This window comes from Tursiops truncatus, chromosome 7, assembly GCF_011762595.2.
Source record: "Tursiops truncatus isolate mTurTru1 chromosome 7, mTurTru1.mat.Y, whole genome shotgun sequence".
In the NCBI taxonomy this organism is placed as follows: domain Eukaryota; kingdom Metazoa; phylum Chordata; class Mammalia; order Artiodactyla; family Delphinidae; genus Tursiops; species Tursiops truncatus.
This window is the reverse complement of record NC_047040.1, coordinates 43,182,507-43,200,611: the sequence shown is the minus strand read 5'-3', so window position 1 is coordinate 43,200,611 and position 18,105 is coordinate 43,182,507. Positions and strand designations below refer to the sequence as shown.

Sequence of the window (18,105 nt, the reverse complement as noted above, 5' to 3'; positions counted from 1 at the left end):
AGGCTGTGGAAGTTCATTTTACTGGCCTGGAGGAATGACAGAAGAACCTCTATGCCCCAGTGAAAAACATCTCCTTCACTCGGTGTTTCCATTCCTTGAATCCAGTTCGAAGCACCAGGAGCACAGCCCATGGCCATGAAATGAGAGGCAGGGTAACGGTGGGTGGGTGAGTTCCAGAGGGATTCTAACCCAGTGATTCCCAACCTTGTTCAGGCCACGACACACAGGAAAATGCCAACAATCCTTGTACCACACAGCTGGGGGTCCTGAGGGGTATTCACATCTCTGCAGGAGGCTCCTTGTGGCCTAAGGTGACCATGGGGGCCCCAGACAGCGGGGGGCCTCGCTGGGCACCTGGGGGGCTCGGAGGTCAGCATCTCACAAGGCTCACGGGGACACACTGGGCTGGGGAGCTCCATTCCTATCCACAAAAAACTGGGATATGGAATGGCAACTCACAGAATAAAAATAAATGGCTGACTATTGTGAATTTTTAAAAACAGCAATCCAGAAAGTAATCTCATGAGGTCTCTGGTCCTTGGGCCCTTCAGAACTGTTCCAGGCCACCCCCCGCTCCTACCCACTGATTCTACTGCTTCCATCCCCTCTGCTCAGTTCTGTCAGCCCTCCCCTGGACTACGCTAATAAACTCAGAGCAGACCAACTGGCCTTTCTGTCTCTATTCTATCCTCAGGCTTCAGCCAGAGTGACCTAAATAAAAAATCAGAGAAATGAACCTCCACTTAAATAAAAGGCCTGCCCGGCTCACCAGTATCCACTGGGTAAAATCCCGGAGTTCCCAGCACAGTATGGGAACCTCCGTGACCAGGCTCCAGCCTCTTGCCAGCTCCACTTTCTTCCTTCCCTCTCTGGCACCCGACTCTCTAGCCATCCAACATGAGAACTGCGGGCCCCAGCTCATGCCAGCCTCCCCTCCCCTCTGCCCCGTCCACACTCTTCTCCTTCCTGGTCTACATGAAGTTTTCCTATTCACTCTCGAATCCGTGCAAGACCACTTTGTCTCATTAATCTTTCCTGGTGACTCCTTCCTTCATCCTCCATGAACTCTGGACGGTCTCCGTTGGAGCCCTGGCAACCTTTCACTGAACAGTTATTACCACGCCCATCTCCCGCCTCCACACTGAGAGCTCCTTACTGGCAACGACCAAGAATCATTCACCTTGTGTCCCAGGTCCTAGCCCAGTGCCTGGCATACAGCATTTCATAAGTATTTACTAGACGGATGCCTGAAATGTATGGCCCACAAACTATTATTTCACATAAGCCTGTAAAATGCCCTTTTGTTTTTAAAACCTTGGGACTCAAGTTGTTAACTGTGTTGTGTGATGACCATGTCACTGGTGTGTTGGCACAAATGACATGTCCCACGGTACACATACAGCAGGGAGAGGAGTCCTCCAAACCATGCAGAATGTGGCTGAACGTGGCCACAGGTGTGATTAACACTGTGCTTTTCAAGTGTTTCCAGGGCAAGAAGCAGTTGGACTACATCAAACTCTAAACCAAAGGTTTGACAGAGTCCATTCAACTAACACAGCTGGAACGTGCACTTTACGAGTTTATATGGTTAGCCAGTCAGCTGCCAGTGTTCTGCTTCGGAGAATCTTACCAGTTCTGCAGCTGATCAAGGCAAGCATTGGGGGGTCCCCCGATACAGGCACTCTGCTGTCTTCGCTTCCATTCCACAAGTTCATCATTAATCAGGGCTTTCTGGGTAAGTTCGGTGGCATTCAACAACTCTATTATTTTGTGAACTACTTCCTAAAGGGAGAGAAAGAGACAAAGCGAAATAAACTCATCTTTAATCACTGAATTTTATTCTTTCATCTCAACTGGGTTGCTCTAAGTGAAATGGTTATAAAAATAATTTTGCCTCTATTCCAAACTTCAAGTCCATTATTTACAGTCTGTGACAAAAGCGACATGTTATTCTGGAAAGTGAATCACTACCTTTCTCTTATTGTCAAGCATTAAATACATCTTCTGGAGTAACATCTGTTCCTGTTTCTGATCATTCTTTGCCACACCATTGGTTTCATGTTCTGTGAATTGGGAGAGACAGCAGATAAATATAAATATAAAAGAAGACAAAACCAACTGAAGCCAAGATTTACATCCATTTAGGAAAAATACGATCCAAACACTATCTGGAGATACGTCAAAGCTTGGTTTTTCTTCAATCATTGTTGAACAAAACGGTAAAAATGGCCTAAGTACAAAAACCGGATACACTGAAACAAAGTCCTTGTTTACAATGACTCACATAAACGGGAAACAGTACTGTCTGGTTCTTAAGGCACTGTCAGAATATTACCTAAATGAATATAAGTGACAAAATTCACAACCTCAGTTAAAAAATAATTGATACAAAGCATCTCTGTGGCTTGAAGCAGACAATTAGGAAACTGTAATTGAGGTTTCTTTCTCTCATACTTTTATTCAAATTCTTACTAATAATCTCTCCATTCTATCATGGTATCCTCCAAATGATTGCTAGGGTTCCAGCAGCACCCTGCTTGTTCTACACAATGCACACTTCTGGATTATTTTCAGTGGACGTCCTGTCATCATTAAAAATGAGCAACAACAACAAAATCCGAGCAAAACTGCTTTAAAACATGTGAAAAATGCTGAACTTCCCCTGTGGAGTATACACATGGAGCTGGAATATTTGGAGGAACTTCAGTTATTAGGGCAGGGGAACTCCACACACATATCCGTCCTATGTCCATCAGTGGGCTAGGCACAGTAAGTAGAGTGAATAGCACGTAACCAGGATGTATTAACTGGGGGCGATTTTGCCCCCCAGGGATCATTTGGCAATGTTTGGAGACAGTTTTGGTTGTCACCACTGGGGACCACCACTGGGGATAGTTCTACTGCCACCTGGTGGGCAGAAGTCACGGATGCTGCTAAACATCCTACAATGCACAGGACAACCCCCCAAACAGTTATCAGCCCCAAAATGTCAATAGTACTGAGGTTGAAAAACCCTGGCCTGGGTCACCAAGAAGCCAAGACTAGCAATTCAGAGTCTTAAAATGTTTGGTAAATATGAAGGAGTATCTGCCTTTGTTATCTAGTGTAGGTAGAAAAAATTACAGGCAATGGACACTGCTTTAAATGTTAACTCTTACCTCTGTTCTGCAAGGTTTTACATTTAAAGTCATATTCATCCTGTAAATCTTCTAGGGTCTTGATTTCATGCTCTATACACTACAAGTAAAGACAGAAACAAGTTTTCCACCATACTTAGGACAAAGACTTTAGGAGACAGATTACTGGTACTATAGAACCCAGAAAACCATGGATGCAATCCTGCTCCCTCAAAGATGGATTAGACTTGCAAAATTCTAATCACACGTATGAAATAATTTATATCTCCTTAGCTAGTATATAATAACCTTTTTATGAAAGAAAATATATAGCTATTTCTGGACTGGGCCACTTGATGTCTACTTTAATGAAGTAGACCTGGAGTCTGGCAACATGCCGTCTGAAGCACAAAGTCAAGGCCGCGCTGGTGTGACCCAGAGGCCCACAGGAGAGCCGGCCCCTCAGCAGAAAGGCCGTTTCCACAGATACGGGCCCAGGGCAAGGCTGGACTCCTCACCCTTTCCCCCAAACAGCACCCACAGTGGAAGGGAGTGAACACATACCACCAAGGGCACCACCTCCATAAATGTCTGGGAAGTTTTATCTTAAAGTTATTGTGGATATTTTATTCTAATCAGAAATACATCAGAATTTCCTTGTTTGAGATGTTTTTGTTCCCCTTCCAAGTCTTAGAATAAAACAGGTGCTTGAGGAAGACCATGTTTATCCTAGGACTCTATGTAACCCCAGACACACCCCCATTTGAAAGGTACAGACATAAAGGGCTATTTAGAGCAGCAACAACTAGTTTACTGGGTGATAGGGCAAAGTCAACAGTTACTGCACAATCTTGCAAGGAAGGAAAAGATAAGCTCAATGTTTGCAAGTTGTAACAGGGGCCAAAAATGTCTATCTGCTCATTGGTTTCACCAATTTGTTTACTTAGGGTTTCGAACTTGAGCGAAACTTTTCTTCTCAACTACTTAAAAGCCTGAAATCAGTCACAATGCTTACACTAGAGCAATTGAAACCTTTTTTCCTCTACAAAAAGTTACAAAGAAGATGTATACATTTACTAAATACTCACCATAACTTTGTCCTTCACATTTCTGACTCTGCTGTCAAGCTCCTGCTGTTTGTCTAACATTACAGTGGTCTGAATATTCCCTGCCTGAGCCTGTAATGGAAGGTACACAGTTAACAGCCATTACTTCCTCTGTCCTATTTACCTGCTGGTTATGCTCCAAAGTCAAGTCTACCCCGTGCCCCACCTAACTCCCGGACCTTCCAAAACCTCCTGCAGGCCTCCCACATGAGTGTGCACAAGAAAAGCTCAGTTCCCAAGGCCCCGGAAAATACTGGCGAACTGTTAACAAGCCTACAGAAAGACCAGGTTCAGTTCATGCCTAAAATAAATAGTATTTCTGGAATTTTCCATTAGTTCATACAGTTGCATGGGACCACACAGGAAGTTATTTTAGTTTCTCAAATTCTGTAGACAACATTATTCTTATTAGCCCTGTACTCATTTGTCTCAAAGCCATGCAATTCAGTGTGGTCCCCAGACAAGCAGCATCTTACCACCCGCGAGCTTGTCGGAAATGCAGAATTTCAGGTCCTAATCTGATTACTGAATCAGAAACCCCATTTTGACAAGATTCCAGATAATGCAGAGGTATATCAAAATTGAACAGTACAGAAAAAGACAAATATCATATGATATCGCTTGTATGTAGAATCTAAAATAATGATGCAAATGAACTTATTTACAAAACAGAAATAGACTCACAGACATAGAAAGCAAATTTATGGTTACCAAAGGGGAAAGGTCGGGGGAGGGGTAAATTAGGAGTATGGGATTAACATATATAACTATATTTAAAACAGATAACAAGCAAGTACCTAAATGTATAACACAGGGAATTATACTCAATACCTTGTAATAACCTATAATGGAGAAGAATCTAAAAAAGTAAGTGTGTGTGTGTGTGTGTGTGTGTGTGTGTGTGTGTACATAACTGAATCACTTTGCTGTACACTTGAACACTTAAACTAACACATTGTAAATCAACTATATTTAAATAAAAATTAATTTTTAAAAAACATTAAAAAATTGAACAGTACTGCCATTAAGGACTTCAATGAATATCTGCTCCTATAAAGTAATAATGAATACCATCCCAGATGCAGTGGGTAGAGTTAGTCTTCATCCTTGACAGCCAGAAAACAATTTGTTATTTTTATCGGGATCACATTAAAATTATGAATTAACTGAGGGAAAGCCGATATATTTATGATGTCGTTTTTAATTCTTATGCTTCTAATGGCTTCCTCTTGTCAACTGCAATACCACTAATACAATGCTAAGCAGCAGTGGAAACAGTGGACATCCTTGCCGTGGTTCTGACTTACTGATGTTTTGTCCGTGAAGTAAGATACTGTTTTAGAAGCAGGAGATGTATATTTTAATGTTAAGGAGGTATCCATCAGCTCCTAGTTTATTGAATTTTTAAAAATCAGGGATGAGTGTTCGATTTTGTCATCCTTTTCAGCATCTTTTCGATACCCCCAGACATCCAGGACCTTCCCTCAAATCCCAGGAAGGTCTTCTTTCTCTTGCTTGCAGCTGGGCAGTCCACTAACCTCGTTCCAGGGGTTCACCGATAAGTCAGGTGCCCTCTGAGAGGCTTAAAATGAACCTCTCCCCAGGAACTTCACATTTTTAAAAGGAGGTCAAAAGCTGACATGCCTTTGAGACCAAAGCACCCGCAGGAGATGGGGCTGATCTGGGAGAGCAGAAATCACCTCCTGTGCCTCCCAGTGCTGACTCCGGGCCAAATGAGGAGAGAAATGCTTAGGTAGCAAGGTGGACAGTTCACTCTTCTGCCCATCTCTGCTCTTGACTGTCCTCCCAAGTCTATCTGAGATACAGGAGCAGCCCCTTGCATAATGCTGGTAAGATGAAAATCCCACAGGATAGTCAAAATTTCCTGCTGAAAGTCTCCCAGGTGCATGCCATACTGAAGAAGGCACACCCCTCTCAGAGGAGCCAATGCAGCCAGCTTTTCCTCCTGACAGACACCTTTGCTCACTAGGCTGGGTCCAGGATGAACTAGCCAGTCTGAGTTTAGAACAAATAATATGTATCTTTAAGTGCTCAGTGCAGCAAGGTGCTTTCAGCGTGACAGGGAGACAGGAACTAAATGCCCAGGGAAGCAGCAGATTCACAAGAACTGGGGCAAATGCTCAGAAAGTGCACGGAAAATGGCATTCAGTGCCACTACTTAAATTCTCTCTCCACCCCCCACCTCCCAATCTCACAGCACACTTTGTTAGCTATTCGTTAGAGAAATGCACATAGGACGCATTCCACTGAGTACTCTGGCCTTTTCCCTGTCATACTGGAATGGTCTCAGCCAGAGTAACTCATACCGTAGTGGTTTCACAACCGTCTGCCTGCTGGGTAGCTCCCACCACCCCATCAATGAAAGGCATGAATCAATGCCATGGCAACTTCAAAAAACTGCTGAACCCTAATCACCAGGACAGTCTGTATTAGGATTAGTAAAGTCATGATAAAAAAGCCTTGGTACTAGTATAACTCTGACTCATTCACTGTTTGGTTGTCTCAGATATCTAATAGGTATCTCGGTCCTATTGAAAACAAAGCTGCTGATTTTCCCATCAACCCATTCTTCTCCAAAAACTATTGTGCCCTGCAAAAGCCTTACTCCTGTCCCTTCCCTGTCTTCCCCAGCTCAGTAAACAGTATCTCTAAGAAACGCAAGTCACAAATCAGACTCACCCTCTACTCTTGGCTCCTTCTCACTCTCACATCTGATCCTTCAGTATAAGCCCTACTGGTACCACATCCAGAACATAACGGAATCTGTCCACTTCTTCCCACCTCCACTGACTGCACCTCTACCTCAGGTACTTCCCCTCCGCTCCTTCAGTCTGCTGCAAGAGCCCACTGTCTTCTGCTTCCTTTCCTGCCCCAGCACCCCAGAGGTGTCCCTGACCCTGATCTAAAGAAACAACCTGACACTCCACTACTGTCCACACAGTATCCTGCTTTACTATCTTCATAGCAACAATCACTATCTGAAAAGATTTTGTTTTGTGTTGTCTCCCTCCCTCACTAGGATGACTTCCATTAGATTGGGGTCCTTTCAAAATCTCTACATCTGTTTTCCCCCACTTCTTGGGGCTAAAAAATCAGAGGGCCAGTCACCATTGCCCTGAAACAGGGCCTCAGTAGTACATGCTGGATGAATGAATGAGTTTTTATTTCTTTATTATCCTTTGTGTTCAATTAGGAAAAAAGTACCTGATTGAATCTCTGGGCATTTTCCAAGATCTTTCTTTCCTCCTTCAGACAGTTACAGATGATCATAGACATCTGTATTGGGTCTTCCTGAAAATTATCCTAGACAATGGGTTGTTAGAATAAAAATAAATTAAATTTCAGAATGTTTAAACCATTGTGTATTATACATTGAAATGAGTTTGTTCATATCCATTAAGAAACCTCACCCTAGTCAGCTCTGCCCACCACCAGTCCCTCCCATCAGGAAACTTACACAAGCCTCTTAGATGGCTCATCCACCAGAGGGCAGACAGCAGAAGCAGGAAGAACTACAATCCTGCAGCCTATGGAACAAAAACCACATTCACAGAAAGATAGACAAGATGAAAAGGCAGAGGGCTATGTACCAGATGAAGGAACAAGATAAAACCCCAGAAAAACAACTAAATGAAACGGAGATAGGCAACCTTCCAGAAAAAGAATTCAGAATAATGATAGTGAAGATGATCCAGGACCTCGGAAAAAGAATGGAGGCAAAGATTGAGAAGATGCAAGAAATATTCAACAAAGATCTAGAAGAATTAAAGAACAAACAAACAGAGAGGAACAATACAATAACTGAAATGAAAACTACACCAGAAGGAATCAATAGGAGAATAACTGAGGCAGAAGAACGCATAAGTGACCTGGAAGACAGAATGGTGGAATTCACTGCTGCAGAACAGAATAAAGAAAAAAGAATGAAAAGAAATGAAGACAGCCTGAGAGACCTCTGGGACAACATTAAATGCAACAACATTCGCATTATAGGGGTCCCAGAAGGAGAAGAGAGAGAGAAATGACCAGAGAAAACATTTGAACAGATTATAGCCCAAAACTTCCCTAACATGGGAAAGGAAATAGCCACCCAAGTCCAGGAAGCGCAGAGAGTCCCATACAGGATAAACCCAAGGAGAAACATGCTGAGACACATAGTAATCAAGTTGGCAAAAATTAAAGACAAAGAAAAATTATTGAAAGCAGCAAGGGAAAAACAACAAATAACATACGAGGGAACTCCCATAAGGTTAACAGCTGATTTCTCAGCAGAAACTCTACAAGCCAGAAGGGAGTGGCATGATATACGTAAAGTGATGAAAGGGAAGAACCTACAACCAAGATTACTCTACCCAGCAAGGATCTCATTCAGATTCAATGGAGAAATCAAAAGCTTTACAGAGAAACAAAAGCTAAGAGAATTCAGCACCACCAAACCAGCTCTACAACAAATGCTAAAGGAACTTCTCTAAGTGGGATACAACAGAAGAAAAGGACCTACCAAAACAAACCCAAAACAATTCATAAAATGGTCATAGGAACATACATATCGATAATTACCTTAAACGTGAATGGATTAAATGCTCCAACCAAAAGACAGGCTCGCTGGATGGATACAAAAACAAGACCCATATATATGCTGTCTACAAGAGACCCACTTCAGACCTAGGGACACATACAGACTGAAAGTGAGGGGATGGAAAAAGATATTCCATGCAAATGGAAATCAAAAGAAAGCTGGAGTAGCAATACTCATATCAGATAAAATAGACTTTAAAATAAAGAATGTTACAAGAGACAAGGAAGGACACTACAAAATGATCAAAGGATCAATCCAAGAAGAAGATATAACAATTATAAATATATATGCACCCAACATAGGAGCACCTCAATACATAAGGCAACTGCTAACAGCTATAAAAGAGGAAATCAACAGTAACACAATAACAGTGGGGGATTTTAACACCTCACTTACACCAATGGACAGATCATCCAAAATGAAAATAAATAAGGAAACAGAAACTTTAAATAACACAACAGACCAGATAGATTTAATTGATATTTATAGGACATTCCATCCAAAAACCGCAGATTACAGTTTGTTCTCAAGTGTGCATGGAACATTCTCCAGGATAGATCACATCTTGGGTCACAAATCAAGCCTCACTAAATTTAAGAAAACTGAAATCATATCAAGCATCTTTTCTGACCACAACGTTATGAGATTAGAAATGAATTACAGTGAAAAAACTGTAAAAAATACAAACACATGGAGGCTAAACAGTATGGTACTATATAACCAAGAGATCACTGAAGAAATCAAAGAGGAAATCAAAAAATACCTAGAGACAAATGACAATGAAAACATGATGATCCAAAACCTATGGGATGCAGCAAAAGCAGTTCTAAGAGGTAAGTTTATAGCTATACAAGCCTACCTCAAGAAACAACAAACATCTCAAATAAACAATCTAACCTTACACCTAAAGGAACTAGAGAAAGAAGAACAAACAAAACCCATAGTTAGCAGAAGGAAAGAAATCATTAAGATCAGAGCAGAAATAAATGAAATAAAACAAAGAAAACAATAGCAAAGATCAATAAAACTAAAAGCTGGTTCTTTGAGAAGGTAAACAAAACTGATAAACCATTAGCCAGACTCATCAAGAAAAAGAGGGAGAGGACTCAAATCAATAGAATTGGAAATGAAAAAGGAGAAGTTACAACAGACACCGCCGAAATACACAGCATCCTAAGAGACTACTACAAGCTCTATGCCAGTAAAATGGATAACCTGCAAGAAATGCACAAATTCTTAGAAAGGTATAACCTTCCAAGACTGAACCAAGAAGAAATAGAAAATATGAACAGACCAATCACAAGTAATGAAGTTGAAACTGTGATTAAAGATCTTCCAACAAACAAAAGTCCAGGACCAGATGGCTTCACAGGTGAATTCCATCAAACATTTAGACAAGAGTTAACACCCATCCTTCTCAAACTCTTCCAAAAAACTGCAGAGGAAGGAACACTCCCAAACTCATTCTATGAGGCCACCATCACCCTGATACCAAAACCAGACAAAGATACTACAAAAAGAAAATTACAGACCAATATCACTGATGAATATAGATGCAAAAATCCTCAACAAAATACTAGCAAACAGAATCCAACAGCACAGTAAAAGGATCATACACCATGATCAAGTGGGATTTATCCCAGGGATGTAAGGATTTTTAAATATATGCAAATCAATCAATGTGATACACCATATTAACAAACTGAAGAATAAAAACCATATGATGATCTCAATAGATGCAGAAAAAGCTTTTGACAAAATTCAACACCGATTTATGATAAAAAACTCTCCAGGGCTTCCCTGGTGGCGCAGTGGTTGAGAGTCCGCCTGCCGATGCAGGGGACACGGGTTCGTGCCCCAGTCCGGGAAGATCCCACATGCCACGGAGCGGCTGGGCCCGTGAGCCATGGCCGCTGAGCCTGCACATCCGGAGCCTGTGCTCCGCAACGGGAGAGGCCACGGCAGTGAGAGGCCCACGTACTGCAAAAAACAAAAAACAAAAAACAAACTCTCCAGAAAGTGGGCATAGAGGAAACCGACCTCAACATAATAAAGGCCATATATGACAAACACACAGCAAACATCATTCTCAATGGTGAAAAACTGAAAGCATTTCCTCTAAGATCAGGAACAAGACAAGGAGGTCCACTCTCACCGCTATTATTCAACATAGTTTTGGAAGCCCTAGCCACAGCAATCAGAGGAGAAAAAGAAATAAAAGGAATAGAAATTGGAAAAGAAGAAGTAACACTGTCACTGTTTGCAAATGACATGATACTATACATAAAGAATCGTAAAGATGCCACCAGAAAACTACTAGAGCTAATCAATTAATTTGGTAAAGTTGCAGGATACAAAATTAATGCACAGAAATCTCTTGCATTCCGATACACTAATGATGAAAAATCTGAAGGAAACACTCCCATTTACCATTGCAGCAAAAAGAATAAAATACCTAGGAATATACCTACCTAGGGAGACAAAAGACCTGTATGCAGAAAACTATAAGATACTGATGAAAGAAATTAAAGATGATACAAACAGATGGAGAGATATTCCATGTTCTTGGATTGGAAGAATATTGTGAAAATGACTCTACTACCCAAAGCAATCTACAGATACAATGCAATCCCTATCAAATTACCAATGGCATTTTTTACAGAACTAGAACAAAAAATCTTAAAATTTGTATGGAGACACAAAAGACCCCAAATAGCTAAAGCAGTCTTGAGGGAAAAAAGCGGAGCTGGAGGAATCAGACTCCCTGACTTCAGACTATACTACAAAGCTACAGTAATGAAGATAATATGGTACTGGCACAAAAACAGAAATATAGATCAATAGAACAGGACAGAAAGCCCAGATATAAACCCACACACCTATGGTCAACTAATCTATGACAAAGGAGGCAAGGATATACAATGGAGAAAAGACAGTCTCTTCAATAAGTGGTGATGGGAAAACTGGACAGTTACATGTAAAAGAGTGAAATTAGAACCCTCCCTAACACAATACACAAAAATAAACTCAAAATGGATTCGAGACCTAAATGTAAGACTGGACACTATAAAACTCTTAGAGGAAAACATAGGAAGAACACTCTTTGACATAAATCACAGCAAGATCTTTTTTGATTCACCTCCTAGAGTAATGGAAATAAAAACAAAAATAAACAAATGGGACCTAATGAAACTTAAAAGCTATTGCACAGCAAAGGAAACCATAAACAAGACGAAAAGACAACCCTCAGAATGGGAGAAAATATTTGCAAATGAATCAACGGACAAAGGATTAATCTCCAAAATATATAAACAGCTCACGCAGCTCAATATTAAAGAAATAAACAAGCCAATCCAGAAATGGGCAGAAGACCTAAATAGACATTTCTCCAAAGAAGACATACAGATGGCCAAGAAACACATGAAAAGCTGCTCAACATCACTAATTATTAGAGAAATGCAAATCAAAACTACAATGAGGTATTACCTCATACCAGTTAGAATGGGCATCATCAGAAAATCTACAAACAACAGAGGGTGTAGAGAAAAGGGAACCCTCTTGCACTGTTGGTGGGAATACAAATTGATACAGTCACTATGGAGAACAGTATGGAGGTTCCTTAAAAAACTAAAAATAGAATTACCATATGATCCAGCAATCCCACTACTGGGCACATACCCAGAGAAAACCATATTACAAAAAGACACATGCACCCCAATGTTCATTGCAGCACTATTTACAATAGCCAGGTCATGGAAGCAACCTAAATGCCCATCGACAGACGAATGGATAAAGAAGATGTGGTACACATATACAATGGAACACTCAGCCAGGAAAAGAAACGAAATTGGGTCATTTGTAGAGATGTGGATGAATCTAGAGACTGTCATACAGAGTGAAGTAAGTCAGAAAGAGAAAAACAAATATCGTATATTAACGCATGCATGTGGAACCCAGAAAAATGGTACAGATGAACCGGTTTGCAGGGCAGAAGTTGAGACACAGATGTAGAGAACAAACGTATGGACACCAAGGGGGTAAAGCTGCGGGGGGGTGGGGATGGTGGTGTGATGAACTGGGTGATTGGGATTGACATGTATACACCGATGTGTATAAAACTGATGACTAATTAGAACCTGCTGTATAAAAAAATAAATAAAATTCAAAACTTCAAAAAAAAAAGAATGCAATCTCCCCTTTAACCAACATGTACTAGTTTATTATATACTTTTATGCTCTGCAGTGAGTTGGTACATTTCCAAAGGCAGTGACTATACTTTAATTATCTTTAGTAGTGAAAGGAAATAGCTGCATATATGACAATGTGGAGTCTTTAAGTTTTATGTACTTACTGAGTTCAATAAAATAAATACCAGCTTTAAAGGAAAAAAAAGAAAAGGAAAGCTCATCCTGAACTTATTAAGTTCTACATAAGCTATTTTTTTTTTTTTTTGTGGTACGCGGGACTCTCACTGTTGTGGCCTCTCCCGTTGCGGAGCACAGGCTCCGGATGCGCAGGCTCAGCGGCCATGACTCATGGGCCCAGCCGCTCCGCGGCATGTGGGGTCTTCCCGGACGGGGGCACGAACCTGTGTCCCCTGCATCGGCAGGCGGACTCTCAACCACTGCGCCACCAGGGAAGCCCCACTTGTTTTTTTAATCAAGAAATAATTTAGGTACCTGCGCTTAATTGGACAGTTAAAGCAGCTTTTGTCATAGTTCTTAAAAAGAATAGTTTGATTTTATCAGAAATAGCTTATGTAGGGCTTCCCTGGTGGCACAGTGGTGGAGAGTCTGCTGCCGATGCAGGGGACACGGGTTCGTGCCCCGGTCCGGGAAGATCCTACATGCCGCGGAGCGGCTGGGCCCATGAGTCATGGCCGCTGAGCCTGCGCATCCGGAGCCTGTGCTCCGCAACGGGAGAGTCCACAACAGTGAGAGGTCCGCATACCGCAAAAAAAAAAAAAAAAAAAAAAATCAACGGCTTTTAATAAGACAAGATCATAGCATTGAATTTCTCTCAGAACTACTTACGTCTAAGTGATAACCTTCAGCCTGAATACTCCTTATGTGTTTACAAAATGAATTGATATTTTACTTCTGCTATAAAATATTAGCTACATAACGGTAGTTTATTTATAGTGTCTGTACTTTTCTAAATACCAATGAGTTTGTGCTCAATAGTATTTGCTGAATGAAAAAAATTCTTACGTAAACATGGAAACATTTCAACTTAAACGCAAAAACCATGTCATACCTGAAGATTACGCTTGCTTTTCCTTATGTTATGCTGCAACAAAAAATTATTCTCCAAAGAAAAGCGACTGTATTGATCATCCAGCTGCGACAGGAGGTCGTGAAAACGGATGGTAGCAAATGAAACATCATTGGCGGCATGCTCCCTAGGAGATACAAAATTTACACATTTCGTTTAGATACTACTTTAAAACGACAAAATAAACACTGCTTTCCATGTTGAAATGACTAAAAATAATTTAAAGTGTTTTCTTGGGTTTTATTTCCTTCTTTTGAAACTGCCATTGCTATTAGCAGCAGTTTGTACAATGTTTTTATTATATACAATTAGCATGAAAAATTCGGGCTTCCCTGGTGGCGCAGGGGTTGAGAGTCCGCCTGCCAATGCAGGGGATGCGGGTTCGTGCCCCGGTCCGGGAGGATCCCACATGCCGCGGAGCAGCTGGGCCCGTGAGCCATGGCCGCTGAGCCTGTGCGTCCGGAGCCTGTGCTCCGCAACGGGAGAGACCACAGCAGTGGGAGGCCTGCGTACCGCAAAAAAAAAAAAAAAAAATTCTAGCACTCCAAGACTGTGCACCAAACTGTTAATGGCGATTATCTCTGGAGGCAAAAAATCAACAGGGGCCTTCACTTTCTACGTCAAATACTTTCATAACATTTGAAATATTTGCAATGAGCAAACAATAAATCGTAAAATAGAACATATACCAGTTTTAAGAGATAGTTCCTTAATTTTTCTTTACTTTCTTCATACTTCTAATCAGTGTTCTACCAAAACTTGGCTTTAATTATTACTTTTAACTTACTTCTTTCTATAACCTGGATCCTAACTTGGAAATAATTGGTGTCAGCATTATCTAACTTGTGCAAAGCATTTAGAAGGATGTATAATTAAATCGACAAATACATAAAATTAATGACTAATGCATTTAGCTTTCTAGAGACACATGCCATTTTTCAAGGCAACACTCTTTTCTGAAACAGGTAATCCCAATGGCTACTGATGAGATTCATCTTCCAGTCAACGTAGTTCCAAGCCACTTAATCAACAAGTTATTTTAAAAGTGTAGAAAAACTCATTCTTCTGTCAAGTGAGTTTTCCTTACCAGTCTTGCTTTTCTAGCCACTGTGCCAGATACTGTCTGATTTCCATGGGAAAACTGTCGTCATAGAGCTGGTGAACCTGCTCCAGGAATTTGGAGTCAAGCTGCTGAAGCTCATACCACTGGGACATCCTATAGGGAAACAGAATACAGATCACAAATGGAAGCCCACAGCTCCAAAAAAAGCCTGTCTAGCATTGTGCTTCTTCTAAATATCTTGCTTAATTAAAAACATAATTTGTCTTTGAAATATACTTTTAAAATGGTGCCTATGTTTCAAAGCCTGTTTTTTAATTGAGTTTTGGGTCAAAGTTTTTTTCTTCTCCAAAAAACACATCTTCAGGTCTTTGCTCAAATGCCAGCATCTCAAAGAAGCCTCTTCTGGCCACCTTATTTAACTTGACACCACCTCTCACCTTGGAAAACACTATCCCTCCTCCCTGATGTATTCTTCTCTATTGCACTTACCACCATCTGACCTACCACATATTTTTTTTAATTTTGATTAGTGTCTGTTTTCCCCGCATGAAGGGAAGGATTTGGGAGTGGGGGGGGGGGGGTTGTTCACCGCTGTATCTTCAGAACAGTGCTGGGCATACAGTAGGTGTTCATACGCCTTTAAAATGAATCTGCACTTTTATCAAATAAATCAATGGAAAACACTACTTAGATTTGCTTTAGGACAAATCGTAAGAACTCTCCCTGAAATTGCTCTTATAAATTATAGAACATTTGTAATTTAACCCAAAGAATTTTAAATTGGTGTTTTATATTTTATGATTCACGTGATTAAAATGAATTATTTTTGATATATATCTTCTTTTTTTTTTTTGGCCACACTGCACAGCATGCAGGATCTTAGTTCCCCAACCTGGGATCAAAACCGTGAACCCTGCAGTGGAATCGAAGAGTCCTAGCTACTGGACCGCCAGGGAATTCCCAGGTTATATATCTTTTAAAAGAGATATATTTTCCTCTTTGCCTACTGCAAACAATAAGTCTGCACAAAAATTCTTAAACCTAAGTAATAATTTTTAAAGACTGAAACAACATTGTTAAATGTAATCTGAAAGGATAAAATAATACTATTTCTTTGGACAACAGCAAGTCAACTTTTACATAGCAGTTCTGAAGATTAAAAATTAAAATACCTGATTTAAGTCCGAACATCCATTAGGAAAATAAAAAGCCTCTCTTCACCATAGCGTAAATTAGGATTTACATCAGCGCACAGCTGACAACGTTCAGAGTAGATATATGTGAATCTTGTCCTACCAGCCCTGAGGAAGAGGTCTGGATTTTCAAGCAGAGCGTGGAAAAGCGTATGCATGCTTGTTGGCAAGCATACCTGTGCAGGCATGAAGTCATGTCTACTCCACAAATCTCCTTCCAAAGGAAGGTAAGGATGTGGTGAGGCTACAAAGCTAGTCACCATCACAAATACCAGTACGAATGGACCCAAGTCCACACCTTTACTAGACTTGCTGTAGCAATTTGATTTTTCACTTTGAATTTATTTCACCTGAGTGGAAGACTAAATCTTTGGTGCTCTCCCTCCCTACTAGGTGTCTAATAAGGATATGCCTAAAGCAAATATGCTGGCCAGAGTGTCAACCAGCGGGGACTGCAACACCTCTTTTTAGGTGAGTGACCTCAAGTGACTCACTTCCCTCTCAACAGGGTGACTGTTTAAGACTGAACGACCTAATACAGATACAGCACCTGGCACAAAGCAGGCGATCAGTAAATCCATGCCAACAAATCCAGAATCCATTCCCTCTTCTCACAAAACTTGTTACCAGCACAGGGAGTGGCAAGACCAACCCCCAGTCACCTGACTTCTTCCTCTCCAGTCCCAAGACCTCCAACCACCTTGCCTCCAACACTCTTTCCCAATCTGGCCTTCTGCTGCACATGGGTTTTGACCACATCATTCTCTAGTTCAAAATTGCTACAGTTTGCCCATTACCAGGCTGATTTCCACTCTGACCCTATTTTCATCCATTAACAAAGCAACCCAGTCACCAAATTACCTACTTTTTTTCCTGCACTGCTCCAGCTGTCACTCACCCTTGAAAACAGCTTTTCCACATTCTGCCTCTCTAAATTCTACCAGCATTCAAAGGTAGGTACGAATAGACCTTCTTCCATAAGCTCTCTGAGACTCACCCAGAAACAATTAAGCTTTCATTAACGTGCGCCTCATTGCATTTTGTATCCCTATTAGAGCATCAGTCCCTGTCTTCCTTAAAAAGCTCTATGATGTCTCCCCTGCAGCATGTAAGCTTCAGAGTTGCTGGGACTGTCTTTTCTTTAAACATCGTCTGCACTGTGGACAGTGTCCTGCACATATTATGTACTCAATAGTAGTCTGTTGAATTGAAATCTAGTAGATTTCAGATTGAATTAGAAAGTAAAGGGCAAACCATATTATGGTCCAACAAGTTTGAGTCCTGCGTTAAACCGCAAACTGGATTGTGCTGGAGACTCGTCTTATTTCTATCCCATTAAAAACAAACTATCCAGCTTATACAAACAACATTTAAAGCGTAATCACACACCTGTTTTTCTTCCCCCAAACTCTTTGGTACTAGTCAGAATTTGTTTTAAAGACTAATTATATTATTTAGGGGTCTGCAGGAACTAATTATCACTTTTACATTCCAGGAGCACATTAAGCTCTTTTATCCTTAAATACAGACATATAATTAAGTTCCAAAGTCACATATTCATTCGTTTCCGTGAACATTTTACTAACCTGTCACCTTGTGCCCCAGCGAAGGGCTGGGGATTCAACACAAGCAGCAGCTACACACAGCACGTCAGATGCCAAGACTGCTGGGTTTGCATGCACCGGGTGCGAGCGTATAACGGCTCTCTGGGGGTGGCACACGGCAAATGAAAACTTTCTGCGGAGAGAAGAA

General features: G+C 41.0%; 1 protein-coding gene across 4 annotated transcripts in view; it reads right to left on the bottom strand.

The window, feature by feature from the left end:
- Positions 1-18,105, bottom strand: part of STAT1 (signal transducer and activator of transcription 1) — a 42,378-nt gene that overhangs the window by 23,809 nt on the left and 464 nt on the right. For all 4 annotated transcript variants that reach the window (XR_012333025.1, XM_019931489.3, XM_073807460.1 and 1 more), the window contains exons 2-9: positions 17,940-18,090; positions 15,185-15,313; positions 14,080-14,224; positions 7,448-7,546; positions 4,205-4,294; positions 3,159-3,237; positions 1,972-2,063; positions 1,631-1,782 (exon numbers count right to left, since the gene is read on the bottom strand). Coding sequence is in view for 3 of the 4 variants with exons in the window: in XM_019931489.3 (XP_019787048.1) it covers positions 1,631-1,782; positions 1,972-2,063; positions 3,159-3,237; positions 4,205-4,294; positions 7,448-7,546; positions 14,080-14,224; positions 15,185-15,312 (785 nt within the window). In the remaining variant the exon portion in view is untranslated. The remainder of the gene's footprint in view (positions 1-1,630; positions 1,783-1,971; positions 2,064-3,158; positions 3,238-4,204; positions 4,295-7,447; positions 7,547-14,079; positions 14,225-15,184; positions 15,314-17,939; positions 18,091-18,105) is intronic.